The 27,031-nt window shown below is 40.8% G+C and overlaps 1 protein-coding gene across 2 annotated transcripts in view; it reads right to left on the reverse strand.

Annotated features, from left to right (window-relative positions):
• The window catches only part of SPAG6 (sperm associated antigen 6), a 34,333-nt gene extending 10,153 nt beyond the window's left edge, over window positions 1-24,180 (reverse strand). Inside the window, exons 1-6 of one of the 2 annotated variants that reach the window (XM_041490153.1) lie at window positions 24,106-24,180; window positions 23,919-24,014; window positions 13,067-13,233; window positions 9,395-9,578; window positions 2,538-2,743; window positions 1,498-1,671 (exon numbers count right to left, since the gene is read on the reverse strand). In XM_041490153.1, the coding sequence (XP_041346087.1) occupies window positions 1,498-1,671; window positions 2,538-2,743; window positions 9,395-9,578; window positions 13,067-13,233; window positions 23,919-24,014; window positions 24,106-24,130 (852 nt within the window). In that variant the 5' untranslated portion in view covers window positions 24,131-24,180. Of the gene's footprint in view, window positions 1-1,497; window positions 1,672-2,537; window positions 2,744-9,394; window positions 9,579-10,479; window positions 10,613-13,066; window positions 13,234-23,918; window positions 24,015-24,105 lie in introns of those variants that run through there. The other variant, XM_041490154.1, reaches the window with a different exon arrangement.
• Window positions 24,181-27,031: the final 2,851 nt, after the last annotated feature.

Consider the following 27,031-nt stretch of genomic DNA (forward strand, 5'->3'; position numbering starts at 1 on the left):
TAAATTAACAAAACTGCAGCACATGAATTCCCAATCCAGTTGATTTCTATAAATATGAAATCCACCTTTGTCTTAAAGCCTTTAAAAGGGGATTGTTTTCTTCGTGAAACAGCCAGATGAAACTTTCAGTTAGTACTTAGGAAAATCTGTTAACACGATTGTGAATTACAGCCAGTGGCAACCAAGTGCTACATCTGGACACAATGCACCTGGATGTGCAGAGCTCCTGCCGTGCCCCTCAGCCCTCGCTCCAAGTCCCTCTGCTGCTGACCTTCACATGAATTTTACTGCATCTGCAGCTAGAGAGTCGAGATCCAAAAGCCATGAGTCTCAAATGACACAGCCACGTCCTCCAAAAATCCCATTTGCCAGCCTGTCTCCACTGCAACGTGCATTGCTTGAATAGAGTTCCCAGAGCTGGCCAGTCACCTCTGTCACTCTGAGTCAGACACGGATTGTGACTTCCCATTGGGAGTCACCAAGATGCCTCCTAGTGCTCCTTTGGAGAGCTGCTGGCATGGCCAGTCCCTCTTGTGTGGAGGATCTGCTGCCAGAAGCTCTTCTGGCTTTACCTGCAATCCTGAGTTTGGTCTCTGGCTTCTGACTCTAGGGCCCCCTTTTGAGAATGATAATTTCTTTACTTTTTGAGGAAGTGAAGTTGCATTGCCCATGAGGTACAGAGAGAAAGCAGGAAATTTGCCAAGACTGTAAACTTTTATCACCAGCTTAAGACTGGCAGGCTGAAGAAACTTCACAACATTCATGTTTAAACACTTCTCAGTTGTTAAGTGTGCATCATGATTTTGAAATTACTATGCTCAGCATTAGTGTGTTCCACAAATACGTGGCTTATATTTCATTCCAAAGTCATATTTAGAGCCTTTTAATTATCTCTGTGGTCTGGCAGATTACCATAGTTATAATTATATGGTTTTCCTATTTATTTTGTATTGACTTTGCCAAACATCCCCACCTTCCTATGGGCAAAAACACTGCAAATGCTCAAACTCAAATTACAAACTCAAGTTACCATCAGGTTAATAATAAATAAGAGAATTTTTGACCTTCGCTGTCATTGCAAAAATAATTAAAACGTGATCCCAGCACCCCTGAAGATTTTTAAAAAGACACACACCATCTATTATTGTTAAAGGATGATCTTGCAATTTATTAGCTGGTATCATGACTTCTGTGAGGCTTTTCTCATAATATTTTTAATATCTAGGACTGACAGTACTGTCAGCCAAGAACTCCCTCTCTGCACTGATATCTCATAGAATGAAGTAGCTAGGTATACATTTTATGATTCCCAGTTTCCTAACCCAATTCATATTCAATACACATCTCATAATATCAGCATTTCCATATTTTCCAATGAACATGCCAAACAGCCATTTGCCCTCCCTTTCGAAAAGCAAATGACAGAATAATCCTGTATTTTATTTAAAGTGTAAAATCTAATGATATGACCTTGTATTTGCATTTTCAAGGTTTTACCTCAGGCGTGTGCTTTGCTATCTCTCTAATTAAAGTTGCACCATTTTTCTTGACATATTCATCTGAGTCCTTCAGGCATGTGAGCACAACTGGGAAAATTTCTGCTTCAACCACCAACTCTGCAAGATCCACTGAATGCTTTGCTATTTGGCTTAGAGCTGACAGCACCTGACGCTAGTAAATAAAAATTGTTATAAAATCAATAGTATACAAACATCCCACAACACACACTCCCCCTGCACACAAAAATCTATTGCATCAAGGAAAACAAAGCAGGATAGGGAAAACAATTACAGCTATTTTACAATTCACTGAGTCAATTCATGCACAAATATAATGGCACAGAACATTCGCTGGCTCCTGAATAAAAGTTTCTCTTTTGTTTTATCCCATTCAAGCTTGTATGTATTAAAAAAAATACATATATATATATATATACACACACACACACCATTTTAAACTGCAATTTAAAATTTAGTAAAATCTATATAAACTATTTTTATTTACATAAATTGGATCTGTCAGATCTTCTATTAAGAAATTTTTGTGGCATTTTCATGTTGTCTTCTGTTTGGTAGAGTAAGACAGAAAATTTATAATAAGAATTTCTTTTTGTCAAACACTAGTGATTAAACATTTGACAACAGCTATTCACATCAGATAATACATTCTAAAATACAATACGTTCACTATTAACTGGCTTATCGTATAATCTTTAGTACGCAAAACCTTTTTTGTAACTGAAATGTGCAAATCTTACCTATTAAAAGTATCTGTTGCATTCTTCATATACTATATATTCTTTAAAAAAACGCATACTTCTCACTTTAAAGATTAGTTTAGCTGTTCCTCACAGAGCTGCAGTTTATATCCAGTAGCTAAATTTGTAAATATGTGCAGAACTCTTTGTCACTAACTACATAGTTACATTTTGTTAACACCCAAACCAAGAGCTTCTAAAAAAATATGCACATCCATGTCTTTTGATTCAATCTCAAGTAATGACTGGTATAATGGAGATTAAAAAAAATTAAATGTACCTTCAGTTTAGCATCAGGGTTCGGGATCATCTGAGCTAAGTGAGCGATAGCTCCTGCATCCACTACTGTCTGTGCTAACTCTGGAGAATGCTTTGAAATATCACTGAGAGTTGAAGCAGCAATCCTTTTCAAAGCAATTTCTGGCTCCTGGATACAGAGCACTAAAAGAGGAACAGCGCCTGCATCCACCACAGCTTGTGACAGTTCTGTAGGTCCAAGGAAAGTAATTAAGTGAGTATGGGTGACTGACCCTTGTGCAAGCCATTTTTCACCCTGACAGATACAGCAAAGGAAAAAGGGGAGGGTGTAGTTCACTGTCTCGACATCTGCATTTCAAATCAGCCCTCCTGGTTTCATAAACCGTGTGGACCAATCCACAACTGAAAAGAATGCAGGTCAATAGATGGACCCCCATTTACATGCACACATTTGAGGTAGATTAGGCTGAAATGGTTTGTTATTCTGTTTTCTTTTTCTTTTTTTTTAAAGTAAGCAGATGTCAGCTGTTTAAACCCTGGCTATTCTGCACTGATCAATAGGAAAGCATTTTATGCATGGCTAACAACAACACAGAAAGCCAAAGTACCAAAATTTTATCAACCGGCTAATTAGAGAGCATTTTACCCTCTTTAAATGATAAGCAGATATTAGCATAGATCAAATGCCAAAAACAAAAATAGAAAAAACATACATAAAAGATTTATCTTACATAAAAGATTGCAAAAATGGAACTTGGTGATCAAAACTAGTCTTTGCTACCGTATGTGGGATGAGACAGAATTTTTACTTAATGACAAGAAAATGTTATCATACACAATTAGACAAATGAGAAATATCATCAGTGATATTGTGTGTCTGAGATTAGCACAATATCCTTAACTAACTGCACCTTAAACAAAAAAAAAAAAAATCTGAGCATGTGATTAGCTGACATGGACAAAAATTACACTATTAGAAATTCATTAGCTCTCTCTGTGTATGCAGCATTAATCACAGTCCTAAAATGAGAATTACTGGGTATCAGAAGCAAAATTTATATTATAACCAAGCTGTGCTATTTTAAAATAGTGTTGAAAAAGTGGTAAAAACCATAGGGGATTCAATAATCTATTAGGTTCTTCGTTCAGTTTTGCTACACCTTATTATGCATATCCATTATTATCTTTAACATTTATCTTGACTTACAGTACCATGGCAACATATGGCTGTTGTATTTCAAGACTCTAACTTAGCTTTTGATTTATAGTCCATCCATAAAGAGATTTTCATACTAAGAAAAATACAGCATACTTCATTAAATATACATAGACTAATATAGTTTTTCATGAAATCTGTATGTCATGTCATCATTACGTTGTTAATATCCAAATAATGTTCCAGACCAGATTTGTTTTCAATTAGTGAGTTATAGCCATACACTGTAATACATGTCATAAGTCAAATATTTACACTCTATGTTACTTTATGATACAACATTTTAAAGAAAATATAGATATTACATCAAAAAATTAAATAATGCAATCATTTTTAAACTAATACAATACCCTGAAATTAGCTTAGTTGGCTAGAGCATAGTGCTAATAATGGCAAAGTTGTGGGTTCAACCCCTGTACAGGCCATTTACTAAAGAGCTGAGCTTGATGATTCTTGTGGGTCCCTTCCAATTCAGAACATTCTGTGAATCTGTAAAATTAACTCTACAAAGTTCATTTTTCAAATAAATATTTGACTGAAAATAAAGTGCATGCATCCTTAATGTACACTAATCATAAGATTTCAACAAACTCAAATGCTGTGTCTTCAGTTTTAAAAATATGAAGTCAGATATACCTGAAATGTATGTAAAAACCAACTGAAAATGAGCTAATCAATATAAGTGGTATAAGTTACAGTCAGCTTTTCATGGAAAAAGCCATGCCCAGCTTCTTCAGATTGTGGAATCCATGGTGATCTACTGACCCACAGCCCAGATTAACCCCTCCAGTTGTGCCTCAGAGCTTCAGACCAAGCAGAACTCCATTGCCCACAGTCTGCTGGGAAGTGCTAAAATCAAGAATCTGATGTCAAGAGGGACATGGTGCTAGAAGAATTGGCTTCTTTGATGTCTTAGGAGCTAAAATCATGAAGTTCAAGCAGGGAGAGAAAGAGCAATATTTCAGGTCACAGCTACACTCAGGAATGTAAAAGTAACTGTAAAAGCTATTTCGAAAGAGCAAACTAAATCTGATTCAATTTAGATCAGCTCTTGCTGCTAGAAGTCTGATATCATTTAAATACTGATGGTTACTGTTGGTCATGGGTAATTAAATGGTTTTTCTTCCAGTGGTGTTTATAAGGTTCGTGGCTAATAACTTACCACATGGAGGGCTGGACTATGTGTCAAGACAGACAAGTTGTAAATGGACTGTCAGAAAAACAGAAAAGCTGAGGCAGGGAAGAAAGGAAATACAGTACTTCCCAACTTGTTTCCCTCCAAATTCAGCCCAAAATTACAATTCTAAGTATTAATTATTCTATTATAAATTGTAATTCTTTTTTTTCCCTCAAGAAAAGGCTCAATTAATCTTCCTACTTGTAGAACATCTTTAATGCAGATTATGCACCAAAGGATTCATGAAACTTTGCCATCCATTAAGAAACACAGACAGAGTTGGGAAAAAATTTAGACTGAGAAGGAGTTAGAGACGAAAACAAACTTGGTAATAAGAAATTTTTAAAAGCAAATATTCACTCAGAAAAAATTAAAATAACTAAAACAAATTACAAAAATACTCTTCCAAATACTACACCAAGGCTGTATTATAAGGGCCAGGACAAGTCCCATAGCTGCAGAGGAGAAAGACAGCAGAGAAAAACTAATGTATGAACCTCATTTAATTCCACAGAAGGTTATGAAAACCACAGGCTTGGAACTCACATTGAGGTACAACTCAAGGAACTCGTCCAGCTACATGATGATAAAGTTGAACATCTCCCTATGTGAGTGAAAGTAGGAAATTGAACTCTGTTCAGACACAAGAGAACTATGGCTCAAAACTGACCAAAAATTAATCACTTTCATCCAGATCTACATAAGGAAGATTTTAGCAAGTGAGACACTGCAGATAAGACTCAAATGGATGTAGAAGAAAGACTAATATAATAAAGACAGATTTTAGAGTCTGAGAATGCTACCAGTTCTAGTACAACTAGACGTTGTACTAGAGTTGCACTGGTTTGTCTCAACACAAAAGTACTCATCAGGAATGAAGAAATTAATTCAAAGTAGGTTGAAGACTTGTCATGAGTTTCTGTGATCAGAAAGAGGGGAAAGCCAACAAAGTGGAGTCAAGATCCTACCTACATACCCACTGAAAACAATGGGAAGTCTTACAGGATTATTCTAAACTAGTTTAAGGTGCTAATAGAAAAACCCCACTAATATTATCACATTGGCAATAATAACATGGATTATAAAAACCAGATGAGGATAAAAAAAGATGAAGGTGAGAAAGTGAATGTCCAGGTTGTCCCCAGAGAAAGAAAATCATCTCAATATTATATTGACAATATACAATATTATATCCCCATAGCAGAGCAGCAGCAACACCCCTGGCTGGAAGGAAATGCAAGTTTCAGTTCAGACCAGGGCTCTCAAACAGACCTTGCTGTGGTAGCAGGTGCATCCACATGAAACAACAGGTTTGACCAAGACAACCACCAATACTGTATTTTGCTGAGGACTGTGTGATCATGTTATAGCCACATAGAAAGACTCTAATTCCCACAAGTAGCCCAAAGGCTACACTTCAAAATCAGAGGTTGATGCAGGCCTCTACAACCACGGTGCTAAAGATTCCACTGGAACCAGTGGGAAAACCTTTCACCAGGAGGATGGAGGTTAGACTCAAATCACTGAAGAGCTCAGGAAGTTCTTGCAGCTGATGCTGCTTTGAGCAGGAAGCTGGACTAGAGATCTTCCAAGGTCCCTTCTAAGCTGAGCTATGGTCCACTGTATGACAGAAAATGAGCAAAATTCTGCTCTTAGCAATAAGCTTCAGTATCAACAGTGTTGCTTATTTTTGTTTTCCTACCAATTTACAATATACTGAAGCAGGTATAAGACAATGAATAAATTATCCCTTTAATGCAGACAAAGAAAATGGAAAGCCAAATTATTTGCACACTTCAAAGAAAACAATTTTGCATTTTAACTGAATATGGTATAAGTAAAATGTTACAAAATATTTTTCATGGACCTGATGGTATCTATGGTATTTGAAACACTTTACACTTGTATTTAAACCCAATCAGTAAAAATAATGAATGCCAAAATCACAGCACATTGATTTGTACACTTTGGAGCAAGATCAGTATCTGAAATTCAGCTCAAAGGGAAAGAAAGAGCAGAACTGCACGAGCAGTTTCTAAATTTTGGAATCCGACCTGGCAAGATTTCTAACATCTTGAAACCTCATGAGACATTTGTCTTTACCTAAAATCTCACAGGCCTTCTGGAGACATCTGTTCCCAGAACAACTGCATTTTAAAAGATTTTTATATGAAGTCAGTATAGAACTTGCTAAGCAGAGAATGTTTTCATTGTTGGGGGGTGGGGGGGAAGCCTCAATTTCACAAAATGGAAGTCTTTTCATGGGAACATACACTGCAGTTCTTAGTAGCTTTACTGGGTCATGGATGCAATTTCTGATTAAAAGCAGAGAGACCCTCACCATTGCAAACAATTATCACTGAATGCCAGGAGGCTTTGAGTGCACTCACGAGGACAGAGGTTCACATCCTGCCTAAAACAGATCAGGACTTTAATCCTAGAGACATGCCCTAATCATTGAACTTTTCTTACTGGGGCATACCCCCAATCTTTTCAGGAGAGAGAAAAAGTCTTGTCTCAATATTGTCCCAGTTCAAAACTCTAACAATTTTTGAAACTGAAAAACCTTCTGTGGCTGGGGGGAACCATTTCACATCCAGGTCTATTTTTAAAGTTAAAACTGCATTATGTGTCCACAGACAGTCAATGACAGAAAATCATAAACACCAGATTTTGTCAACAGGAGCATGTCAGTTTAATCCAGAGTTTCTCAAACAGTAAACACCAGCTATTGCTGTATCCCATTTCTCTATCTCTGTATCCCATCTCCAGCAATATCATGTTGCAAAGGCATGCTTGTAGCAGTGTAAGAAACATATGATGCACAGAGTGATCTTTTCTCAGTATAACTCCTCTACTTTCCATAATCATTTTAGAGACATCCTGTGACTGTTATAGAGGCAGGTAAATCCCCTGAATTGGCTGTAGCTGGGCAGTTTTTTCAGGGGTCTTTTGGTGTTTTTATGTTGGCATTTGGGGTGCTTTTACTGATTACGTCTCGTGATCTGTCTATGTCCTGATGCTTGCAGCTTGGTAGCACTCACAATTTCAACCTAATTTCTGAGGATGCTGTTCTTATTGTCATTGTAAATTGACATAAGGTATGCACCCATTCACCATCAGCAAATAAATTATTCATAACCGTGGAATAAAAATTTGTACACGGAATTTTTTGTCTTCAATACCCCCACACCACCTACATCTTTGCAGACAATGCTGTCACAGAGTGAACTGGATCACCCTAAAGCTCCATCAGCATTCATGCAGTGAATAGCATGAAGGGCAATTGAAGTGAGTCAATATTGATTTAGTGACATAACAAAACTGCAGAAATGTTTATGTTAAGACTAACGCAGACACACGCATACTACACACATTTATACAAATGAACACTTTTGATATTTAAATAAATATCTTTCAGAAGGAAGGAACAATTATTTTCCACCCAGGGTGGAATTCAATCCTGATGACCAAATGATAAAAGATCATTACCAGAGAGGTGTCCCAAGAATTAATTTATTCCCCAGAAAATGCAGTCTGTTAGAAAGGTGCTAACAACTCTGGAGACTGTCCCAGTAAGCTAACCCTCTAAGTGGGAAGGGGGAATCCCCCATGCCTTCTGCAGTCCAACATTCTGTATTGATTAAAAAACAAAGAAAAACACTTTCAAAATCAGTCTATGTATGTTTTAGAGCCAAAACCAAATATAAAACCATGAGTTAATGTTATGATCCTATAATTAGTTTAACTTTGAACAACACAAACACTAACCATTTCTCCCACCCCTTCCAGCTAGCAGTTTCTTCCCTCAGTTCTTTCATTCACAGTCTAAACTTTTACTTGAACTATATAAATAGCTGGTAGAAGAAGTATCCACCACGTGGATCAGCGTTTAAATAGGAACATGACACCACCAGTGAGTTATACAACTGCCTGTGAGACAGCAGTGAAGTGCTCAATATTGGATTCCTAGGATCTATTCCTGACTCCCAGAGAGTAGTGTGGTCTGCTGGCTAATGATAACATAGTGCAATAAATTTGGCCTATTTATCCTGCAAACACTACTGTAATGAATGAAGGAAACTTGCTTCTCCCTAGGCTTCTTCATTCAACTATGTATATCAAAGAACTAATGTCAAGCAAAAGAAACCTGGTTCTGCAGTAACACCTACACAATATATAAAGATTCAGAAATCTGTTCATGAAGAGGAATAAAGCAGTGTCCTTTTCTGACCACAGGCCCAGAACATCTTCTCTTAAAGCACCTCTCATAACTGGGTGCTGCTGGTGTCAGGTATGCCAGTTTCCCACAAAAAGCTACAGCACTGTTGGAATGGTACAGTTACGCTAGGGTTTCATCCCAAATTTAAAATTTTGTAACAGTAGAGAAGAAAAATCATCTTGTTATATTTACCAAAATAACACAATTCATTACTGTTATCACATGACATTAAGGTAAAAAATAGGCACACATGAAACTTGTTACCTGGATTGTGTCGGGCAATGTACCCAAATGCCCAAGATGCACCTTCTTTGACTCCAGGGTCAAAATCTTCCAAGCAAATCGTCAGCATTTCCAGTGCTCCACATTGAACTACTGCCTGAGCTAGTTGTGGAGAATGTTTAGCAATTGCTCTTAGCACAAATGCAGCTGCTTTCTTGTAGTAACGCTAGACAAATCAGAAACAAACAAACTTTCACTAACATTAAGAAGTTTGAAGCATAATATAGTACAGACATACCTAAATTAGACTTTTTTAGTAGCAGCAATATCTCATATAGATCCAAATCAGGACCACTGGACATCACACAAACAATGAGCCTACAATTCTTTGGGACAGCTCATGATACAAAATCTGCAGCCAGTGCATAAACAAACAAAAAAAATGAGAGAGCTAAGAGGATATGGGAAAAAGAGAGTAGTCTAGGTAAGTCTGTTTGTTTAAGTGAGTAGTGAACAAGAGCTGCAAAAACAAGAACTCTTAACATATTTAACCAGATTACACAGGTTATGCAGGGCAAGCTCCTAAAATAATTCTACCCATCTGTAACACCTGCAACATTTTCCACTTTCTAAAATAGATACCCTCACAATATCTCTATGAGAAAACACTAGTTACATTTGCAAACAGGAAACTGAGACAGAGAGAATTAGATCCAATAAAAGAGTTTAGGATCTGAATCCTGAAATGCCTAAATACTGCCTAAAACCCACAGCTAGGATACTGAAAACCCATCCCACCAACACCCAATACTTAATAATCCCCAATTTTGACCAAGCAGCCTGCAATTTTACTTCTGCCTATGTCCAGAAAAAACTCACTTTGAACAGGACTAAGCACCTGGCCCATTTGTCAGAAGAGCGCACAAAGTCTAAGCTCTTGTCTCAATTCTGCCCATCTCCCTCAGTGATGAACCAAATAATGGTTTCAGGATGTATATATAATGCATGACACTGCACACAGCATGGGGTTCCCATGTAAACTGCAGCAGCGATTTCTTCTAAAAGCACAGGTAATTCTTCCCTCAAAAAAATCACATTTCACTCTCCTCCTGCAGTTTTATACCCACCATTAGATATAGAAGCTGAAGTTTCCTCTACTGCCTTACATTTTCAAAATCCAGAGCCCAGCTGAAGTACTCTGGCCAGAGAAAACCATGTCATGAGAAAGACAGGTTGTTCCCCTCCCTCGCGAAGGGCAAGATTCCTGGGGACACAAGTAACCTGCTGCTATGTCTGTGTGCCTGGAGCATGCCCTCCAGCCTGGGCACTGACAGATGATCCCTATGGACAAGCTCTAGAGGGCTCTCTCCGTATGCCAGCTGGCTTTGATCTCATCCCAAGATGCTTGATTCTCCCCTGCTCTGCACAGGGAGCCTGGACACTTTGCAGTGCTAGTCCTACTGTCAAGGCACCCAAAATTTAAACAATGCAAAGCCCACATCCCTTCTGGATCAAGTCCAGAAAAACAAAGAACCACGTGAGTGCTTTTGTGCATCCTGTAAGGTACCCAAACACCTTCAAAAGCCTGATCTAAAGCACTGAGATATGGCAACAGAACAGTATCTGCAATGCCCCCCCAAGAAATAAAGCACACCCAGGCCCACTCCCTGGCCCTAAAGGAAGGTGACACAGCATAACACATGCTATGCACATAACACATGTGTGTTATGTGCACCTAAACTCCTCTTTCCTCAAAGCACAGTGGCCTCATCTATGCTACTGGAAACTGTTCCTGACTTGTGCTAGCCTTCAAACCATGTCCAAGCATTGTTGAGTAATTTGATGGCTTGTATTGGCTAAAACCACATCAGAGAGCATGCTACTGATTAATGAGCACAGTCATCTTTCAGTGCTCCAACACATGCCCTTACCTTCCTTAGTTTGCGAGTACTGATACAATTCCTTTACGCCAAAAATCCAGTTTTCTAAGTTAAGGTCTACAAGCAGGTACATTAAACATAATTTACAAGCAAAGCATTAAACCTCATTTAGGGGGAACAGAAGTTAAGGAAAACAGCACGGACAAATAGTCCAATCTCTCGATAATGTAAGTTATTGTAAGTTTTGCTGAACTCAATGGAGTCATATTTGTTTACATAAGTCTGTACAAATATGGGTATGTTGTTTCTGTTAAGTAATTATGCTCCTGGCAAAGAAAAACACTTCTTTGTTTTCATTATTCAAAACACATTCTTTAGAAACAAACCGTATTCACAGGCATAGCCTGAATATGCTGTAAAACTGAATTTTGCTCAGTTTAATTGACAAAACATTGATCTGGGATGTTACCCTGCGACTGTTCCCAATAAATCAGTAGAAACAGTATTCATTGTGTGCTCAAAGAATCTCATCCTTAAATACAGATGTTGATACACTAAAAGTGAGTGGAATGGAAAAGGTTTCTTTGCCTGTGGGAAGTGACAAACTGTCTGCTTGCTAAACTCTGCATGAACTGGATGAGTTTCCTCCTCTTGCCTTCAGTCACCAAGGCATAGCAGGCTTTCCATGACCTCACACAAGTCTTGCTGTTGCTTCCCCTAATTACTCTATCTCAGGGTACTTGAGCTAATTTAGTGAGGGTTTCAAGTTGTAGCAGCAGGTAGTTTCCAAACCAACAGTGGGTAGAGTTTTGTTCCACATATTCCCTTAAAAATAGAAATAAAATAACCAAAATGTTTATAACCTCGTCTAATTAAAATCTTTACCTTCTTATCATACTATACCAGTATCTTGCCATCAAAGTTTTTCTTTAGTGTTTTCTTTTCCAATTTTAATTGTATAATGCTTCCACACGCACAAAAAGTACGCAATTCGTATATTTACCTTTTTTTTTTCCTCCAAAGACTGAAAATGAAAATATATGGTTTTCCAAATTATATTTCCATTGAAAACCTACTTTTCATAAATCAAAGCTGCAGCACAAGTGTGGTTGTGATATAAGTGCACTTAACACTTCGGCTGTCAGTTTCCAGCTGCTGGGAACCTTACTTGAAAGTATTTCTGTTAATTTGAAGGATGCTAGGTTAGCATCATTCAAAAAATCAAAGCTGAAAGAGACACAGAGCTTGAAGAAAAATGTGAGGAAGGGAGTGGAAGAAACCAACAGATTTATTTGCATTGCAATTGTGACTGTACTTTGTTTGGTTTTGACAAATATGAAGATGAAAACCTTTCTGTATATTTTCCTGTGTCAGAGGCTTGTTATTTCTCACACTACAGATTTCCAAAGGCCTGCATTTGGACGTACAAAGTATTCCATTACAGAAGTTCAGGGGTTTTATATGGATTTTACACATGTCTGGTATTACGGACAAAACCTAGTCAATTATCACCACAGCTTCCAAACTGTCTCCTTTTTGAAGGGGGACCTTTTACAAAGCATCACTCAACATTTTAAAAATGTTACAGTGCAATGAATGTATTTCCTACAGTGCATCAAACGGTAATAGAATATTTTAAAGTCCAGCTTACTTGAAGTCAGACTTCGGCATACAGTACACAGTGATCTCTCAGGGGTTCAAACATACATGCTGCTCTGACTTCAATACATTTATTGTCCTATTAGAATAACAGCAGGTGCTGATCCAGAAAGATTTCCCTTTCCCTGTATAATAATTTTAAAAAATATTACTTAAGAGAACAATCATGCCTTACATTCTCCTCGGGCAGTACACATATGAGCTGAGGAAGAATTCCTGCCTTCACGATCACCTCTGCCAGCCCCACGTCATAATCAGCGAGTCTCCCAAGAGCCAAGGCAGTGGTCTGGCGGATGCTCGGGACGACATCCAGCAAAAGAGGTCTCAGCAAACACACTACACCTGAGTTGTAGTAGGAAGACAAAAGCCGATTTGGTAAGCAGAAGTTGTTCTAAACATTTGCCTTTATTTCTAAAAACCTACTGAATTACTCTTCCAGGGAATAAGAACATGTAGGAAATCCAGGTGTTTCACTGAAATGAAGTTGGCACTTGATGGCACTGCTGACGTTTCTGCCCACTTTTCATAGGTAAAAAACAATTCTGAAATCAGAAAAAAGGCACATGTAGAAATAAGGTGTATTCAGACATCTACAAAATACATCTTAAAGTTTACACAAGAAACCAAGTTATATTCAAACATACATAAAATGCATGTGTTACCATGTGCACGGGAAACTCCATCTGGAGATCCTGGTGAGAAGACACTGGCAATTCATCATGCCAGTAGAACCTCTACATGGAACTACACCAAATTACATTTCATCTGTTGTAAGCAATGCCTGACCTGAAGACCAATATCCATAATACATTACACTCCAGATAGAAGAGTTGTAGATTTTCTTATCATGTTATTATTTATGATGTGTTTTCACTGATGAATTCACAGTGTATCAGCTAAGCACAAAAAATGTGAAAGTAGCAGCAAGGGAAACTATAAAAAGTTACTGACTGAATGACTGGATAACAAAATGGAAAGTGAAATGGAGCTCATGCAGGGAACCCAACTCCAACCTCACATACGCAGTGATGGACCCCAAACAGATTAGTACCAACCAGGAGAAAAACTCAGTGTTAGAACAGAGTTCTATAAAGATCCCAGCTCCTGCTCAGCAGTAGAGGAGAAACTTTACCTGCAGAAGTATACAGAGTGCTCAGGATTATTGGGAAAGGGGTAGAGGCTAAAGCAGAGGTCATCACTATCCTACATTTAATACCCTCCACTAAAGTAGAACTGAAAAAAGCTCAGTGAAAGGGAACAAGGATGATCAAAGATGACCAATCTGTATGTGGAGGCTCTTCATGTTAGTTTAACAGACTCTTCAGTAAGGGTTGAAATGAGATCCAAATGGTTATACAAAGAATGTGACTCGTAAGGTCTGGGAAGGGAAAATTACTTGTATTGTGATCCTTAAAATGTCCCTGTAGCAGCCAGCTCCATGAATTAACATTTAGGACTTTATACCTTAGCCAGAAAGCAGAGGTCTCTGAAAATTGAGATGTGTTACAGCAGAATAATGAACACTCAGAGCTACAGGTCTCTTCATATCAGCTCTCTCAGTCCTTTCCACTGATTTTTTTTACAAATATAAAGATCTAGTTGAGCAACAGTGAAAGAAAGCAAGACTTGCCTTCTCAAGGGTTCCTATGGTTATTAGCACTGAACAAAGGCCTTTTGGTGTGACAGTGCCACACTGGGGGATCACTGCCTAATGGCAAGCAACAAGCACCCAGGTGTTCAACAGGCACTCCATGACAAGGAAAAGCTGAGGACCTCAGGGCAAGGAATAGCCCAAGGGGATGCAGGCTATAAGAAATTACACCTGTAGCATACTTCTTTCCCTAAAAAGAAAAAAAAAAAAGTAAGTAGAGAAGCAGTACAAGTCTCACTTTTATTTTACACGAAAACCATATTGCTCCCAGCAAGAAGAAAATAGCCAAATCATCTATACATGGCTCTGAAGGGGCTGGAAGAAAGACACAAAAAACTAACCACGGAGGCCATGCTAGCCACTAAAAAAATTTTATGAAGGTCAATACTCTAGACAAAAGCTGCACTATCATGAGAGGTACAGCCTCCCAGTTCACAAGACAAAGTAACACAGGTTTCAGGGGGACACATAACAAAAGCAAGTAAACTGAACCTATGGAAACAGGTCTGTAATACAGCTGGGGTCTGCTCACCCTTCTGTTAAAGCCACTGGGAGCTGAAAGAGGCCTCCTGTGTACCAAATGACAAAAGATAGATCCTCCAGTATTGTAAGATAAATGTGAATTCATTTAGCACTTGCAGAAATCAGTACTTCAGAATGGGGTCATCACTGCCATCTTCTCATGAGCTCTCCATGGCAGGCAGAGTGTCATAACCAAGTTATGCTTCATATCAAAAACCACTAAATACTTTATATGACAAATCAGAAGTAAAAACAAACATATGAGTTGGGGCCAATGCCATGTATCATCTGTTATCTTCTAGCCAGTCATCTACACCCTCTGTGGGAGGGTATTTTTTTGTCCTTCCCTCTAACATCCGTTGCATGGTCAAACAGCTGCTGAAATTCCTAAGGGGACCTCACACTGTTCTTATGATCTACATTGAAGGTATTCCAGTGAAGCAGGAACACTTACAAGTAGTTCACTTGCATGTACAGATATTACATTTGAGCTCTTGGCTTGAGATAATATAAAAACAAGATTATTTAATAGATATGCGAAAGAAAAAAGAAAAAAAAAAAAAAGGAAAGGGGGAAAAATAATTTTACTAATATAGAAGAACCTGTCAGAAGTGGCTGGGGGAGAGGGAAAGGAACACTTCAGCCTGCAGTGTCCTGACCCTAAAAAAGCTAAGAGTCTGATGGCTGGGACATTAAACCAGAATGTATCAGACAGCTCAATTCTGATGATCTCAAACCCACTGAAATTTAAAGAAACTAGAATTACTTTACCCAGGAGCTAGGTCCAGGCCATGTGACACATTTCTGACCTTCACGACATACCTAGGCATGGCAAAATGTAACACCACATTTAACACGGTTTACATACATACATGATTTGAGTTGTTCCAAATGTAAGATTTATATATTTTGTATTTTCAAGATTAGCTGATACAGCTTTCACTTTTGGAACAGCCTAAAAAGCCTTCAGTCTGAAAATACTTCCAAGCAGCATGCCTCCCCATGACCAATGCCTTTCATTTCATGACAGTATAAACCACGTAAAGTTTGGTGATGACATTTAAGCATCAGCACAAAATGTTCTACTGCAAATTACTTTAGCTGGTACAACTTATAATAAGGAAAGAGATGAAAAATGAAATGGGAGTTACTATTTGAAGAAAGGACACAAAATGTTGCAACACAGTTACCAAAAAAAACAGGTTTAGAAATAATAGCAACTGTGCTGGTCCTCAAGGAGACTGTATTTTCTTAAAGTCATGCTTGAATGTAAGAAGAGACAGTAGACTCTTCTTGTAAATATTGTAAATATTGTAAATAATTACAATGGAACGAGTTTTGGAGAAATAAAACAAAGAAAAAACAATTCCTGGTGCTGTACAAGCCTTATATTCACATCCAATTAACTGAGAATTGAGAGAAGTATATATAGGCTTAGACCATGCCTGTGCATTGAACATAATTAAAAACTTTTACCTCTAGTTTTCACCTTCTCTTAAAACCACTTTCTTTCTCTGTGTCAAGATGCTTTCCATCACCTCCAATTATTCTGCAAGACCAACTGCTTGAGGAGCTTTCACTATGGTCATAATTTTTATATCTTCAGCAAACCTAGTATTTCTTCTTTACAGCACTTAAAAAAATAATTCTGAGAGTGCAAAAGCAGCTACATAGAGATTCTACAGTCTCCACTAAAACACCTACAGGAAGCTAAGATATCCAACCTTTCCTTCTAGGACTTTTGAAGACAGTGCTGTAAAGGACAGATGTGCCTGGCACGGGATGAGGCTTTCCTGCACTGGGCCCAACCCAGCTCTTTGTTCCAGAGACAGCTGTATTTGGTGACCTCCTCTATTTGATCTCTTCCTTTCATCTACCCTGTTTACAGCAAAGTCTACTCCTCCAAAGAGGTCCAAGCCAGGATTCCTATCAGCATTTTTAATTAAATTCAAATGTATTTAACATTACTTAGAGCAGGAAAATAGGCAAGAACTTTCCAACTACTTCCTTTTATCTTGACCATTCACTCAAGTGAACAAGGCCATACAGATCATGGAGTAGCAGTGTCTTGTTGCTGTAAACTTTAGAACTCTTTGGTCTTCTTCTAAATACGTCTGTTGTGACAGCAGTAGGAAATTCATTAACTCTAATTCAAAAGCAACCACACAGAAAGTAAACTACAAAATAAAGCATTTAGACTATTGGACTAGATTTATTTTGGAAGAGTTCCCACTAGCACTCAGAAACTGAGTAACAGAGAATTACTGCCAAATATTCTCTCTTGCATCACAGAACCTTGACTGACATTGGGCAAGGAACGATTCCCCTTTCTATCCTCAGTTTCCCACTCAAATTTGTTTCAAAGAATGACACACTTTAGAAGCTGAATCACTCTTAACACACACTTCTCAAGTGGAGCTGTTACACACAGGCCTGATGAACTTTCTTTTAGCAAGCAAGTGCTGGCTGCTGCCTATCTGGGAAACAAACAAACAGAAAAAAAAAATCACTCGGGGCAGAGAAGGTTCCAATTTCTTTTTCATTCTAAGTTTGTGCAGGAAACAAACAGTCACTGTTCTGGAGACGGCAATCTTTGCTTGGCCATTTTGATTTTTTGGGGAAAACAAAATGGAATTCATGCAAAATACTTCTACCCTCCTCCCATCCCCATCAAATCCCTGTCAAACTTGACTAGTCACAAAACAGAATCACTACGCTGGAAATTCTTTCCATTTCTGCATCTGAAGATGACTACTCCTACCTCATCCTCCTTCCTTAAAGGAAAAATAATTTCTGGTTTAAAATGTGGGGGGAAAAAAGTCACTCTACACTAATGTTGTCTCTGGACACACTCTTGTCTTGAAGATGCTGTCCTTCTAATCTATGCTTTCGACCAAGATAACATCTTCTAATTTTTGTGTGCTACCTGTTACATTTAGAACATCCACAGAGTTAACAGTAGCACTCAAACATTCATCATATCAGCTTGATTTTTCAGGGCTCTTTATGTCAAATTCAGCTGACTTAACAAGGAAATAAAATGGAAATTTATTTCTGCCTCACCCCAACACCCTATCTTCAACAACCTTTTTCTAGGAACTGCATAGCAGTGAGTTTTAAATCCCCTGCTTAAAACAAATTTCCCAGAAGTGCAGTGAGAGAGAATTTTCACACTTGCTCGTCTTGACACAGCCTCTTCCAGAGACAGCAGAGTATGCAGGTCTCAAGTACATACTCCTCAAGTGTGACCTGTCACGAGAAAGGACTCCTCACTGCCACAGTTCCATGCACAGCACAGCCACCATCCTCCAGAGACCCAAGGGAACATAAATACAGTTTGGTAACAGAGACTCTGGCTGATCAAGTAATTCGTACAGCAACTGCCAGATGGTGTGGGACATAATGCAGATTCAGCTTGACAGTATCACTGAAGATTCCTGAAGGATCGAGGAACAGCAAGTTTCTCCTCCTTAGATGCCAGACCCTGTTTCTGCGTTAATGAAGCAGAACTAATCCTGTTACAAGAGGACAAATTTCTGAAAATACCACTTATAGGGCTTTTAGTGGCCACCATGCAATTGTGTACAGACACACCAAAACCAAGGTGGTCACAAGGAGCTGCTTATTTTTAATGTCCACTTGTTAAGATGAGAATGAAGTTTCTAAAAAATTCTGGTTTTGATATTTCATTTGCAAATCTCCAGACAGGCCAAGAGACTGAGAAGAGGAGGAACAGTTGAGCTTTCACTTGACTGAGCTACAGAAAAAGTCAATCCTGCAGCTTCAGCTGCATTTTTTTCTCCTTCTGTGTCACCTCTCTTGTACTTTCCTTAAAACAGCCTCCTTCTTCCCTTCATCAGGCACCACAATGTCATAAAGCCTTTGGAAAAGCCACTCTCCACACCTGATCTACTACAACTGCAAAGACAACCTTTAGTCTTTTATGCCACATTACATTAATCCTCTCCCACTTCTGCTGCTAAAGCTCAGTAAATCAATATTTTTTTAGAAAAAACAAAACAAAACAAACAAACAAAAAACAAACAAACAAAAAACCCACCAAAGTTGTGTGCATCCCTTACAAAAGGGAATACATAAACTCCAGTATTGAAACTGGCTACTTGGGGGCACTGGAGTCTGTCCGTGCATATACACCTGCAAGATCCAAATGCTCCCAGGCTTTCTATTAAGCACAGTGCTATCATACAAAACCTGCAAATCATAAATTCTTTAATATTATATAAAATATGGAACTATATCCTAAAATCCCACCCTAGGATCTGGTTCTGATTACTCAGGGCCAAGTGTCCAACAGTCACATTGAAAAACATATTTAAAATACACACATCAGAAAAAAAATTGAAAAAAGCATGGGCAAAAGCATTTCATGTAATTGGAAGAGGGAAATCAATTTGAACAGCGTTTTCTTAAAAAATAAAGGCTCCTAAAACCAATCCAGAGATCTGGAAATACAGCTTTTAAAACCTGTCACCAGTGGACTAGGTCTGCAGCCAGGAAAGAACTAACACTGATGACATCACCCTTTGCCTACAGAAAAACAGACCATGAAATAGGGGAAACCTGCCACGCCACAAGGGCTGCTGGTGGAGCCCTAGTCTGACTCAGGTGAGTCCTGCCTCCAGGCTTTAGCCTCTTGCCAACATGGGTTGTGTGGAACAGGTAGAGGAGAAAAAGCCCAGAGGTGAAAACGGAGGAGAGGGCTCAGGACTGGAGTGTAAGGCTGAGAAGCAGCTTGAAAGCAGGCATAATGGAAGGGAGACCTGCGCTCAGGGCTGTGGGCTGATGGAGTGGGAGGACACTTGGAAGAGATTCGCTGAGAGAGGATCTTCATTTACAGTGACATTTTGGAGCTTTCCTGGAACCCTGCAGACTGTCCAGCAAGCCAGAAAGGCAGAGGAGCAGCAATTGAAGTTATGTGCCTGAGATGACAGAAATACCCCAGCAGCAATGTGAAGGAAAGCCAGGTGTGCAGGGCCCCAGCACACAGGCTGCTGCAGCACACATCTGTTTTTCCATGTTCCACACTCAGCTTTCCCCATGACTTCTGCAGTCATTACACTTAAGAATGTGATTAGCCCCAAGAAAGGAGTTAAAGAGCTGATCTTCTAATATCTGTAGAGTCAAAGTAGCGAGACTAAACTGTTTCTTGGTCACAATGACAGCCTTAAATAACTCACATATTAAAAGCAACATTCCCATCACCATATGTTCTAATGCAAGACAAATGAAAAAGAATCAAATAATCAATCAAAAACAAACGCAAAGAAGTAATTATTCTGATACATGTATTAATCCTGAATTGTAAATGTCTTCAAAAAAAAATGCAATTTCAAATGAGTTGTTTATTTACAGAGCGCAGCACTTCACAAGGAAAAAACCTAAGAATTAGACCCTCAGTGACTACCACATACTAGTCACACACATACTAGAAGCACTTCAGATTTTCACCTAGCTCTTCTAAAATACAGGCAGCTGCCTAAATCTCAGTGCAAGAATGACAGCTCAAGTTCATCTGCCATTATAACTGAAAATAGCCTGTTTCTTGGATTTTAAATTTTGGAAGGATGAGGAGGTGTGGAGCTGAACAATGCAATCCAGTACCAAACTCCATGAGCAGTAGCTACCAAATGAACAGATTCATATTTAATGAGCATATTTAAAGTTGTTACCATCAAAGTAGCTTCTCCCATTAGTCAGCATCCCTCAAGAAACAAGATTTGATAAAATCTCTGTCATTGTTTCACATGTATATTTACTAAATGGAAAAGGTTTAGGAGTTTTGGAGCAGACTTTTCTCCCCAAGTATCAACTAACTAAACATTCAAATGACAAATCCTATAATTATTCATGGTAGTATTTAATCATAAGGAAAAACTTTATCAAAGCAAAACAGAGAATTGGAAAACACACAGGATGGAGTTCCAACAAAAGAATCTCTCTGATGATTCCTTGCACTTTCTTGCCACCAGAAAGCTGTTAAGCTCCCAGGCACCAACGCCCAGGACATTCTTGACCAGGAAAGAGCCAGTGCCACATATAAGTGTTGAAGCCCAGGGCGAGGTTCCAGTTCCCTGGTTACAACATTGAGATTTCTGCCCAGTGGGAAAAGCAGCTCCAGAACTTGATGAGATACAGAAGCTGCAGAAGACAGATGCCCTAAGGAAAGGTGGGCTTCCTGATGGCCCTGTCTGACCTTCTTTTCAGCTTCCCACCAGTTTTCCTTACAGGTCATACATCAGAGTCTCCACAGTATTGGTACCTTAAGGTTTCTCAACAGTCAAGCCAGCATGAGGAGCTGGTGCCTCTGATCCTGCCTGCTTGCTCCCCACCAGGCAGCAGGCTCCAAATGTGCAACAATACCACTGCTTGTACCTAGTTCAATACCACAGAAGCGGGGCTTAGAGGGTGGTAAAGAATTACTTTTTCAACACTTCTGTCTTTCCTGATGTTAGCATGGTGTCCAGAGACACCTCCATAAAGAATAAGGTCTCAAACAAGTATTTATTTTCCTTATAACATGTTAAGTATTTATCAAAATTACTTCTAAAATGGATCAGATGCTTTATTCCTTGAGCACTCATCTTTCATTCTTATTCCAGGAATATAAACTGAGACCACTAATACAAGAGTACATGACAGTACATTTCAACGATTTAATTTTGTTCAAATTCAAGTCACTGTAATCTTGCCTTCTGCTTTTGCCAGAAAGATACTAAACCCTGACAACTTTTGAGATCCAGCAAAAGAACCCTGCAAGATGCCCCTGACTCCTATAGCTAATGTAAAATAACAGTGGGCAAAGACTTTTCTCATCTTCTTAAAACAGCAATCTCCATAAGGGATGGCTAGAATTCTTATTCACCAGAATAAGAAACAAGCCCCAAATCCTTTTAAATTCAGATTTGTACAGAGATATAAGTTTAGACAGGCATCTTACTTAAATCATTGCTCCAGCACGCACTGGATTAAAACCATAAAAAGCACACCAGTTATCTGCTAGACAGCAATGTCCCAAAATATTTGTTTTAATAAAAGGACCAATTTTATTTCATGGAAGGTTTTAAAGAAAAACACTTAATCACATATAATTTACGAGGAGGTTTTAAAACTTGTATCTAGCACATCCAGAAAAGGCCAAAATGAACAGCTCTCACTGCAATTATATAACTACAAAGTATTTTTAAAGACACAGGTGGGAAAGATGGTAAAATATTTGTGGGCCATCCAAATAAATTGTAACAGCCATATTTGCAGACATTCCTCTCTTGTCCAGCATCTGAAAAACTAAAGCTTGTGGAAAAGCAGCTCATGACCAGAAACAGCCAAGTAGGATAATCTACACAAATGCACATTTCCACATTACTACCCAGAGCCTGATCCTTGCAAATTTAACCTTCAGACCAACACCAGCTGTGTGCAGAAGAAAGTTTCAGGCCTCTGAGCCGATTATTTGTTCTGCAACAAATCAGTTCTCAGGTAAAGTTACCAACAAGATTACATTAACATAGTTATTTTAAAAAGAAATACAATGCAATTAAAGTTAGCTTGGCACTTTGTTTGCTTTCTTAAAATAGAAACTTTCTGCATTTTTACAATGCTGAGCTGCTAGAAGCCTGCCTACACAGGATCTCTCCCTCTGGGAGCTGCTAAAACCAGGACTGTAAAAGGACACAGAGGGACCTCTTCATACAAATAAGGCATAAATTATTCCTATAGCCACGATGTCCCCTTGACAAACAGAGATCACTTGTATAAGCTACAGCAGTGTCATTAACTCACCAAAAGATGGAAAACAAAACAAAGATTCAAGAGCCACAGCAAGGTAATACAAAAGGCCTGGTATCAACATGCCACTCCCATAATGAAAGGAAACGTTTCCTTAGCAAGAATTTAAGTGATAGATTTTTTAATAAAACAATTCTAATAAACAGTTGTAAACACAATAACAGAAAGTTGCAAATATTTACACATGGGTTTTCTTTTTCGTTTGCTTGTTAGATGTCATTGTATTTGAGAAAAGACTGAAAACTTTATTAGATCTGGGAAAAAAGTATTAAGAACAAAATCTAGACACACCAAAACGTAATCAATTCATGAATACCACATGGCAAACCCACCACTGATCTATAGCACATTTTCAAACTGTCATTCAGGTAATCAATTACCAGGCACTTCTTTTTCCTCTTTTAAGCTCAGGAACTTTGGCCGAGCACAGTGGGTCTGCCAGATGCCAGCAGCACAACAGCTGGTAGAAGTGCTCCCGCAGCTCCTCTTTCTAAAAATGTTCAATTTGGTTCACGACATCCCATGACAGCAATATAACAAAATCAAATCCCTCCTAAACTGAACCAATCTGCCGGCAGAAAGTATTGAAGAATTTAGGAACAACTTGTAAAGCTGGTATAAAATTTTTTTTCTTCTAAAAGTAGAATTTCCTTGGCTAATTAGTGCTGGCTTCATCGGGAATTCCAATCTCTGTACTTTACATAAAGCTATATCAGAACCGTGAGGAAGTAAATTTGAAAAAGGATTATACTGAGAAATTTTCCTTGGAATGACCTGGGGGTCTCAGCCAGGCACGCGGAGCAGCCGCCCGCAGCCGACCAGCGCAATTTACTTTCCCACCGCAACGAGGGGGACTCGGCAAGCAGGGTGGGGGCCAAATCCTACCGGAAAAAAAAAATCTCTGGAAACTGAGCGGCCAACGGTGGAGGAGGAGGTAAAACAAAAACCGGGGAAAGGCCGCGGCGGCCCCGCGCTGCCCCTGCTCCCGTCCCGGAGCGCGCAAAACCCCGCGGCCGCGCACGGCCCGGCCCCGCCGGCTCCCGCGTACCTGCGCTCCGGAGAGTGTCGATGCTCTGCGGGCGGGCGGCGAGGTCGGCCACCGCCTGCGCGAACTGCGACCGGGCGCGCTGGTACTGCTCGAACACTGCGGGCGGCAGCGCCGGGGCGCCGGGTCAGCGGGAGGGCGGGCGGGCGCCAGCCCCGCTCCCGCTCCCCCGGCCCCCGGCCCAGCCTACCTTGCAGGACCTGCCGCTGGCTCATGGCGCCGGGCGGGCTCCGCGCCCGCGGGGATTTCCGCGCTATGGACGCGTCTCCCCGGCAACCGGGCGGAAGCAGAGCCGCCGGGGGCGGGGCCTCGGTAGTGACGTTGGCGCCCGCCCGCCGCCCCCGGTCCCGCTCCGCCCCGCGGGACTCCGCGCGCGGCGCTCGGGCCGTGCCCGCGGGAACGGGACGGGACGGGACGAGCCGAGCCGAGCGGCGGTGGTGGCGGCGGCCCGGCGGGCTGTGCCCGGCCGGCACCGGGCCGCACACGTGTGTCACTTGCTCCCTGCCGGCGCAGGTGCGGGTATCGGCACCTACAAACGCTCGCGGGAGCGTGCGGACCGGCAGCTCCGCGGAGAGGGGAGAGCCGCTGTGCCCCGTCTGTAGCACAAACACAGCACGGCACCTGCGGGAGGGTACCGACACGACGTGACATGGAAAGGTGTACAGCGCTGTGCGCACTCCCCTCTCAGCGGCAGGCAGCGGCTGTTCTCGGGGGCGCCGGGGAAGGATGGGATGGGGACGGGCAGGGAAGGCGCAGCGCCCGCGGAACGTGTCGGGCTCAGCACAGGGACGTGTCCGGGCCACAGCCGCGGCGCATCGCCGAGTCCCGCGCAGCGGAGGCTGGCGGAGAGATGTCGGACGGCAGGACCGGACCCTGTCCGCCCCCGCTGACATTTGGGAACGGTGCCGCGGCCGCCCCGCCGGTGCGTGTCGGTGGGACGCGCTGCTCCCCCGGGGCGCGTCCCTTGTCCCGCTCCGCTGCTGCGCAACTTGCCAAGGGCTCGGCGGGCAGACGGGGAAAGACTCGCCGTTCTGGCGAAATCCAGCGCATCTCCCGGCAGAGAGAGGGTCCACCTGCTTGGCTCCCGCTTCCCTCCGCTCTCTGGGTGCGGAGGGAAAATAAAAACTAAATAAGAAAAATAAGGACAGCTCGAAGATGCTTGCCCCCAGCCGCGCCTTTATTTCATGAAGTGGTGTCCTTTGATTTCAGTTTTTTCTTTCCTATCTCACCACCGACGCGATTCCTCCTCGGGGATCTCCGCTCTTACCTTACGCCGCCGCGACGACCCACGCAAGGGGTTTTTGCGCCTCATGGGGAATAAACTTGTCCCGCGCAAGGCCGCGGAGCGCGGCGGCGCCGGGGCAGTGTGGGCAGCAGGGGCTAGCCCATGGGCTACAGCCTGCGCCGGGAGCCGCGGGAATGCGGCGGAAGAAGCGCCGTGCCCCGCTGAAGGGAAGGCTTTATCAGACGGTCACAGCGCAGTGAATGATGCGCCCGAGGGCGCCCATCCGCGGAACACCCGCGCAGCGGCAGCTCCGCGCCCCGCTCGGCCGCAGGTGGCCGGGAGCAGCATCCGCTCTCTCGGTGCAGGGGGAGCAGCGTGGGAAGGGGCGCGGTGGGGAAGGATGGTCGGGCAGCAGCCCTCTGGCTCTGCCGGGCACAGACACAAGTTATTCCTGTGCGCTATAATGGGGGTGGGGGGTATTTTTTTTTTTTTCCACCAGCGTATCATTCTGGTAGATAAGCTGCGAACTGCCTTCCACTTTTTCCCATCTTGGTGGGGTCATAAGGACTAATTACGAATAAATCTCTTAATTACTGGTTGGCAAGGACATGGTTGCATCTACGAGTAGACACAACCTTGGAGGTCTGTATAGCAACTAGTGCAAACGGTGGGACTGGAAAATTAAATCAGTATTATAAGGGTTTGATGAGAAATAGACTCTACATCTCCCCCAGTATCTTTTGAGGGCTTTTCCCAAGACGCAGGATACTTGTGAACGAAGGGAATAGTTAGCTCTGCTATCGATCAGGCTGTTCCAAGTGAAATTATGATCCACAACAGAAAATCAGACTTAATAGTCAATAAAGAATGTCTCTTTCTGTAGCTTCAAGATTTCATAGGCGGGTAATTTGTCCTGAAAACTGCAAATGTACAAAAACCAGACGACTGACACTATATAAACATATTATCTGCTAGGTAATATAAAGTTTTGTCTCATACCTTCAAGCTGGAATGCTGAAGGTACTTTAGCTACCTTTTTAAAGTTTAGGAAAGTGTAAGAGAGACGTCTGAATTTTTTTTAACTCCTGTCTGTGTTTGCTCAGCTGAAAAGAGAAGGGCTAACATACACAATATCATGGTCTAAAATGAGCTACATGTTTCCAAGAGTATTTAGTGCGGGGAAAAAAAAAAAAAAATAAAGTCTCTTTAAGCAAACAAATTAAACAGGTGGTGTGCTATTCTTTACAAATAAAGGAGACAAATAAAATCAGATTGGTGAGAAGGTTGTTTGCCACAGAAAATATTTTGGGAAATTATCACCATGTGTACTTGAGAAGGGAACAGCTGTTAAACACATTTCTTTATACTTATTTCTGTTCCTAAGTTAAATAAAAAATAAACAAATGGTGATTAATTACTTCCAGAGGTAAAAAAAAAAAAAAAAAAAAAAAAAAAAAAAAAGCAGATGTGTCGATTACAGATAAATTGATTTATCTGTCTAATTAAGTCTAATGTTTGGAGAAGGAACAACAAAACGCACCCTGAGTGCCACCAAGACTTGCTGTTACACTTCGTTGCTTGATACTAAGTCTGTTCGCATGGTTAATAATAATAATAGTGAGGAATAAACACCATGCAAATGCGGTCTACGGAAATGTCACCGGTTCTCGCAAAAGTACTGAAGACGGAAAATCATTTATGGAAATGACGTAGTTGTGAGACTTCATTGCCTACTGCTGGGGTGCTCATTAGTAGGAAACCTGTATCCTTAAGCGGGTGGTGTTAGTAATGACTGCGTTACCGCACACGTCAGCTTAAAAAATAAACCGGAGACCAGAGGAATAGGCAACAGTTATCTAAATGAATAATGTGCCTTCGCTTTCTGGTGGGT

Source organism: Pyrgilauda ruficollis, unplaced genomic scaffold (genome assembly GCF_017590135.1).
Source record: "Pyrgilauda ruficollis isolate IOZ18807 unplaced genomic scaffold, ASM1759013v1 scaffold12, whole genome shotgun sequence".
NCBI lineage: Eukaryota > Metazoa > Chordata > Aves > Passeriformes > Passeridae > Pyrgilauda > Pyrgilauda ruficollis.